This window comes from Cyprinodon variegatus, unplaced genomic scaffold (assembly GCF_000732505.1).
Source record: "Cyprinodon variegatus isolate N-32 unplaced genomic scaffold, C_variegatus-1.0 Scaffold749, whole genome shotgun sequence".
In the NCBI taxonomy this organism is placed as follows: domain Eukaryota; kingdom Metazoa; phylum Chordata; class Actinopteri; order Cyprinodontiformes; family Cyprinodontidae; genus Cyprinodon; species Cyprinodon variegatus.
Genome location: NW_015151202.1, coordinates 141,461 through 148,041, shown reverse-complemented (window position 1 = coordinate 148,041; position 6,581 = coordinate 141,461). Strand labels below are relative to the sequence as shown.

The window sequence follows — 6,581 nt, the reverse complement described above, 5'->3', positions numbered from 1 at the left end:
TTTATAAACTTATCTAAGTTTCAACTCAGTGCAAGTGAGTAACGTCTGTCTAACATACAAACATTTAAAACTTTTGGTCATGAGTATTATTTATGATGACCATTCCATCTGTTAAATAAAACAAACAAATACTAGTTTTGTTCATACTCTTTGGTCACATGGCATTTCCTGTATCTAAACTGTAGATTAATGGGTTAAAATATGATCAGTAAGTCTGGGATAATTGCATTTTATAATGGATGACAAAATCTGATTCAGCTAATAATCAATACTGTAAAGAATAAAAAGCAAAAGTTTCCATGACGGCTTCTTTTCTGTCTCATAAATAGTTAAGAGCAATTGTGGCATTTAAAAAAAGGGGAAGTTAGGGCTTTTAAAAGGTAGAGGGAGGGTTGCCTGCAGCATCTGTTAGGATTGTTTTCAGTGTTGGTCCACAGACTGCATTGACACCATGACTCGCCTGCTGCTCCGCACCATGCTGCTGGGGAACCTGGCCTTCTGTGTCACAGCTCAAGGTAACCTCCACTCTGTCCTCATGCATTTTCTTTAATTACAGAGCTGCTACCCGCCTGCAGGCATTTAAAGATCCTAAGGTTTAATTGCTGATATGTTTGTTATTTGGTTATGATGTTAATGTTTTCTTCAATTAAATAGACCAGAGGTGTGAAGGTTCATTTTACATTATTTCTCCTTTTATACTAAACCAATGACGTCTAAGCAGGTCATTGACGGATAGGCAGTTAAGCCTGTTTACTGTTGGCTGGTTTGTCATCAACGTTGACCTTTGTTTTTAAAAGGTCACACCGAGTTTTACCAACAGATAAACCTGTAAACCTAAATCAGTAGATTACCAAGAAATCTAATGATTTATCACAAAAACAATCAAGTTTTCTTTATTTATATCTGATAGAAAAAGCAACTTCTAGCTTAAGAAGGAGGCCAATTTTAAGGAATCGAAATTTATAAACTTCATGAGGACAAAAACCTCTGGTACCTGCTCCTGTGGGCGTTTAAGTTTGTTTTGGGTGATCACATTTAACAGAGGTTACCTGCTGCTGATCCTACCTCAGGCCTCCTTCTAACCAGCATGTTTAGTTTTTGTTTTTCAAAATGTATGTTTCCTTCATCTTTGGCTGAAATGTAACTCTTTTTCTTTTCAGTTCAATTCAATTCATTTTATTTATATAGCGCCAATTCACAAAACTTGTCATTTTAAGACTTTTGAATAAGTCTTTGTAAGAATAATATTTATTTAATTTCTAAAAGATAAAAAAGGGACGAAATGTTATTAGAAATTATTAATAAAATAAAGGCACATTATAAACCTGATATTCAGGAAGTTTAGTTTAGTCAGAAGGAGCTCCTGTGCCAATTTCAGGAAAAGTTTGTTATTGCCATATTGCTAAGCCATATTTTCCAGAACTTTTCTATTTCTCCATCTTTGCCTCTTGCTCACCACATAACTGGAACTTCTTAGCCAATAAAATAGACAGATATTGCGCATTAGGGGGAATATAAACCATCATACCGAGCAAATGCCGTGAATGCATGGCACTTGAAGTGTATCACACCAAATATGTGCATCTAAGTGCTCGTTTGCAACTCTGATATTGCAAACACTGCCACAATGATGTTTCTGCAGTTGGATTTATTGTGCAGCTCTACATCTGGGTGGTTAAAAACCTTCCTAAAACTGTGAGATATTTGATATAAATGTTTATTGATCTTACCTAACCCAGATATCTGACTTCCTGTGTTGCAGAAATGCTGACTCCACCTGGCCAGGTGAAGTTTACGTCTATAAACTACAGAAACGTCCTGCACTGGGTGGCTCCCACCAACAGCACCTCCCTGCATTATAACGTCCAGTATAAGATGTGAGCGCTCACACACAAACATGGATGGATTCTCTCTATTGTTTCTCTTCATTTCTGAGCCTTTGATCCTATAATATAATCATTGCCAGAGTGACAGAACTAAATATAAATAAATATAAATCCCTTTATTGTCCCAGAATGGGGAAATTCACTTTCTGCATTTACTTCGGAAGCAGTGGGCTGTCACTGTTGGAGCCAGAGGAGCAGTCTGGGGTTAAGGGTCTTGCTCAGGGACCCAGAGTGAAAGCTGTGGGAATGAGTGGGACTTGAACTCAGACCCAAGTGCAATGCTTTAAGCACTAGGCCACCACTCCCTGGCAGTAAATGGCAGAAAATATAGGAAAATACATACAGTGTAGCAAAAGTTCATTTAGTAATTAATTTTTTTTTTTTTATGATTTTTGTTTCCATAAAATTATTTCCGGTATTATTTTTTTACTTTTATTAATTTAATTTAATTTAATTTAATTTAATGATTAATAAATAAAAGTCTTCTTCTGTGGTTATACAAGCTCACCACCAGTAGAGGGAGCTCCACAGGCATCTCCCTCCACAATCAGTCTCAAATCAGTAATGAATCTTACCTCTAGTTTAAGGGTTTGAACAAATCTATTCTATTAAGAGGACCTTAAAACAAACAGATTGATTTCAATCATGTAAATGTGATTGAAGCATAAAGAAGGGAGTAATATGAAGTTAATTTCATTGAACCCACTGTTAGTTTCAATTATTGGGCTTACAGATCAAAATTTATCAATGGGGCAAAAACGAACATACACTCAAAAGTAGGTTTAAGTCTTCATGTACCATGTAGACATAAAACAATACTTCACAACCAGTGCAAAGCAATAAAAAGACATCAAGATTTACAGGATCATCTTCTTCCCATGTATTAGTAGATAAATAAACTATTAAGTATAAATCTGTTGCAATGTTTCAAAAAAATATTTCCAAGTCTTTTTTTATGTGGGATTTTCTGTGTTAGTAATTTGCAGTCAACATCTTACCTGCAGGAGACTTTGTTCAGAATGATACTAGTTTAGAAGTAAATAAATAAACTAATAAGTAAAGGTTGAATACCTAAAGTAGATTGGGAGCAGAGGTCTATTAGCAGGTAGCAGGACTGGGCCTGGAGACCGCTGCCACATTTACAAATTACAATTCATGTACACACCCACTCCTAGACAGTCATTTAGAGAGAGAGAAATTCACTTTATGTAAACCAAATTTGGATTACCTGCTGAGAACTCTCAGTTGCAAAGGTAAAAAATGTACAGGGAAGGCTTGCTTGGAATTTGTAACTTTTTTTTGCATGATAAAGCTAGCAGCTGTTTTACCGTACAGCTTAGTTAACAAACCTAACGGACCTAATGTCAAGAACTACAAATCGTTTCAAAAAGCATGATTTCAACTGTTAAGATTTGACTCCAATGCTGTTTTCTGTTACAATTTCAACCTTTAAAGTGCACAGACTTGTTATTTTAGACAGAAAATCCTGTTTTGCAGAAGCAGCTTCATGCAGTATTTCGATATGTTATTGTTTAAAAACGAATGATTTAGATAATTTGGCAGGATCCTGCAGAATTAAGAGTCGAGTAAACATCTAACAAAGATCCCTGCTGAATTCACAGCTATGGTGAGATGGACTGGCTGAAAGTCAGCAGCTGTCAGGGGATCCGGAGGCACAAGTGTGACCTCAGCAACGTCACCTCCGATACCACAGAGTGGTACTACGCTCGGGTCCAAGCCACATCCGTAGCCTCCAGCAGCAAATCGGCCTGGGCCTTGTCCCCCAGATTCAGCCCCCGCTGGGACAGTAAGCACCAACTACCTCCTTCTCCTCACCCTCATTTACACTTTCTTTTTTGTCTTTTTACTCCCTAAATAAGAATAAGACAGCTCAAGTGTTCGTATTAAAAAAGAAAACTAAGAACCAAATAAACATTAATCTTTAACTTTGCTACTTTGCAGCCAAAATCAGTCCTCCTGATGTGAAGATCAACTCCTCCAAACAAGGCATCGTCATCCAAGTGAAGGCCGCCCGGTTGTTGGTCCGCAAGATGCACAGCAGTGTGGAATACAAAGTCTACGTCCTCCACAATGGAAAGGAGGTATGCAAACTTTTACTGTGACTTCACTTCAGAACCAGAGCTTCCTGAGGGATCTAGAGGATAATCCGTTGTCTTTAAGTTTAAAAAAACATGTGTGGAATCAGATTTATTCAAATCTGTTGATCCAGAGCCATGCCTTGTATTTATATCAATTAACTAATTGGTACATAATTTTGAATTAAAAGCAAAAATATGTTTTACAAGTAAAATTTGTGCATCCATTTTCAGTCTACTTCACTATACTGTACCTCTGCTTCAATATACTGCATAGATCTGCAGCTCTAGTGAGGGAAACTGTTGCAAGAGCAGTTATTTCATGAACACCCCAGATGTGGCCTTAAAGGAAGGGTGGAAAAGAGATGCTGGGGAACGCTTCCTGTTTGCATTTCACAGCAACAACCTTATACAGCTAAAGTATTTGGTTAAGGTGAAAAGTTATACACCAGTAAGAATGGCCCAGTCAAAGTTCAGACCTAAATCCAGCTGAGAATCTGTTTGCAAACACACTCCAACCGATCTAATCTAAGAGCAAACATTTCAGTTTCTACAAGCACAAAGCAGGTAGAAATATCACAGCAGAGCTCATAAAATACATTCTCCACACTTTTCAGATTTATATTAAAAGACACCTGACAACCAGGGACCATTTTATTCTTTTCATCTCACCATTATGCACTTATCTGTTATTCTGTCACACACCAACTGCATACATTTTAAGTTTAGCATTTCCTTCAAAAACATTTTTTTTGGAAAGGTCTTAAAAGGAACATTTTAATTCAACCAATAAAATAAACCCTTTTAATTAAAACTAATGATAAAATGCATATAGATGCTTTGTTGGGTAAATAAGGATTATGTGAGCTTAAATCTGCTGCATAAATCAGTTTTTCAGCAGAAAAAGATTCACTTTCACAGACTCTGGGACATAAACAGATCAGAAGACAAAGAGGAAATATAAAAGGGTGAGGAGGCAGAAGAGGAAGAGCAGATTTGAAAAAAGAACAACAAAAAAATCCCCAGAGGAACAAACTGGCCCTGGTTTTATCCCTCTGTCACTCTGTGTCCTGCATGTTTTGGTGTGATTGCTAATATGTGGCCCCTCACCTTCTCCTCAGGACATGTACGATATCACCTGCTGCTCCCACAAGCTGACTCTGACAAAACTGAATCCCAAAACACAGTACTGTGTCCAGGCAGAGACAGTCATCTTCCGCCACATGAAGAGCAGCGATCGCAGCTCTGCAAAGTGCATCACGACGCCCTGAATACTCAAGTAAATCAGGAGGTAAAGTTGATTTGTTAAACACCTCTCACAGGAAAAACAACCACAAAGGTCTCCAACTCCACTCCTTAAGTGTTACTCTACAACATCCGGATGCATCCTTGCTCCCACTCACCTTAAACAGATTCATACTTTATAAAGGGCTATTTACAAACCTGTTAACATGCCAAGGAGGTCATTCAGATTTTGATTAAACTTGTTGGATAGCCAATCACCCGTCACAACCTACCCACCTGATCAAGCTTAACATGCCTGTACAGTAGCATATCATCTGCAAAAGTGATAATAAATGTCATTAAAAGACTGAGCATTGACCAGGAACCAAAGGAACATTGATTAGCTTAGGAATCAAATAATCTATTATTAATTATTTAATCTAAAACAGCTTTTAGTAAATTATAAAAAATGGCAAAAATATGGAAAAAAAATATATATATGCAAAGTTCATTACTGATTATCCTGTTTTGTGTGTGCCTTTAGCAGCAGACGCTGGTTGATTGGAGTCAATCTCGTCACCATGGCTTCAATACTCACCTCTACCTCCACGGCTGCAGCCACAGGTGTCTGAACTCCTTAAAGTGATGCACTTTATTAAATCTTCCATGGAGCATTTTGTTTAAAGTCTGTCACTCAGCTTGGGTCTTAGTTTGAGGCATTTTGATTATTTCTATTAAAATATTTATACACAGTTTTTTTTTTTGCCAGTACATTTAGAAGGAGCTTTTTTTTTACATTAGCGTAACTAATTATTCATGAACCAACGCATTGTATTTATCAGCCTGTTCTGCATCCAAACCGTCGCTGAGCATGCATGAATGTTTCTCATTTTTTAACGACTTTTCACAAAATAAAAACCTACCAGAGCTTCTGTTTGAGGATAAAAACATCACATTGTGATGCTTTGGGCCTCACGTTCATCATACATGTGTCACCGTACCAATAAAACGATTCATTTCCTCTTTTTAATGTTATCTTTTCTGTGTTTTGAGTTTTTGTGATACTGAAAGGTCAACGCTCCCTTGCAGAAGTATTTGGTATCTCTATAATGTTACTGACATAAAAAAGTGCATAACTGTAAAATAAACTCTACCATCTAAACTCTACCACCTGGATATCGTTATTTATTCTTCTCCCAGTAGATCTCTTTGCTTTAAATTAAGACTTCACTGCTACTGCATTTTTTCTGTCAGTATGTAACTTTGTGTCAGAGAACACAAAGTGTTACCCATCATATTCAATATCTGCATGCTTCACCTAACTCAAATCTTAAAAAAGAAGTTAAGTTAACATAACTATGCCAACACACAGCCA

General features: G+C 37.1%; 1 protein-coding gene across 2 annotated transcripts; it reads left to right on the top strand.

The window, feature by feature from the left end:
- Positions 1-418: 418 nt before the first annotated feature.
- Positions 419-6,354, top strand: LOC107098121 (interleukin-20 receptor subunit alpha-like). 2 transcript variants are annotated; one of them, XM_015395599.1, is made up of 6 exons: positions 419-515; positions 1,763-1,877; positions 3,509-3,693; positions 3,849-3,988; positions 5,104-5,273; positions 5,754-6,354. In XM_015395599.1, exons 1-5 carry the CDS (start codon positions 452-454, stop codon positions 5,251-5,253), a joined length of 654 nt encoding a protein of 217 aa, XP_015251085.1. In that variant the 5' UTR covers positions 419-451; the 3' UTR covers positions 5,254-5,273; positions 5,754-6,354. The 2 variants fall into 2 exon arrangements, with proteins under 2 accessions (XP_015251085.1, XP_015251084.1); XM_015395598.1 differs by having other exon boundaries at positions 5,751-6,354.
- Positions 6,355-6,581: the final 227 nt, after the last annotated feature.

Bases quoted from the DNA above. Each gene is read 5' to 3' on its own strand.
- LOC107098121 (XM_015395599.1), top strand. From the start codon at position 452: ATGACTCGCCTGCTGCTCCGCACCATGCTGCTGGGGAACCTGGCCTTC. The intron at 1,878-3,508 runs GTGAGCGCTCAC...CTGAATTCACAG, and splicing joins TATAACGTCCAGTATAAGAT to CTATGGTGAGATGGACTGGC. The intron at 3,694-3,848 runs GTAAGCACCAAC...GCTACTTTGCAG, and splicing joins ATTCAGCCCCCGCTGGGACA to CCAAAATCAGTCCTCCTGAT.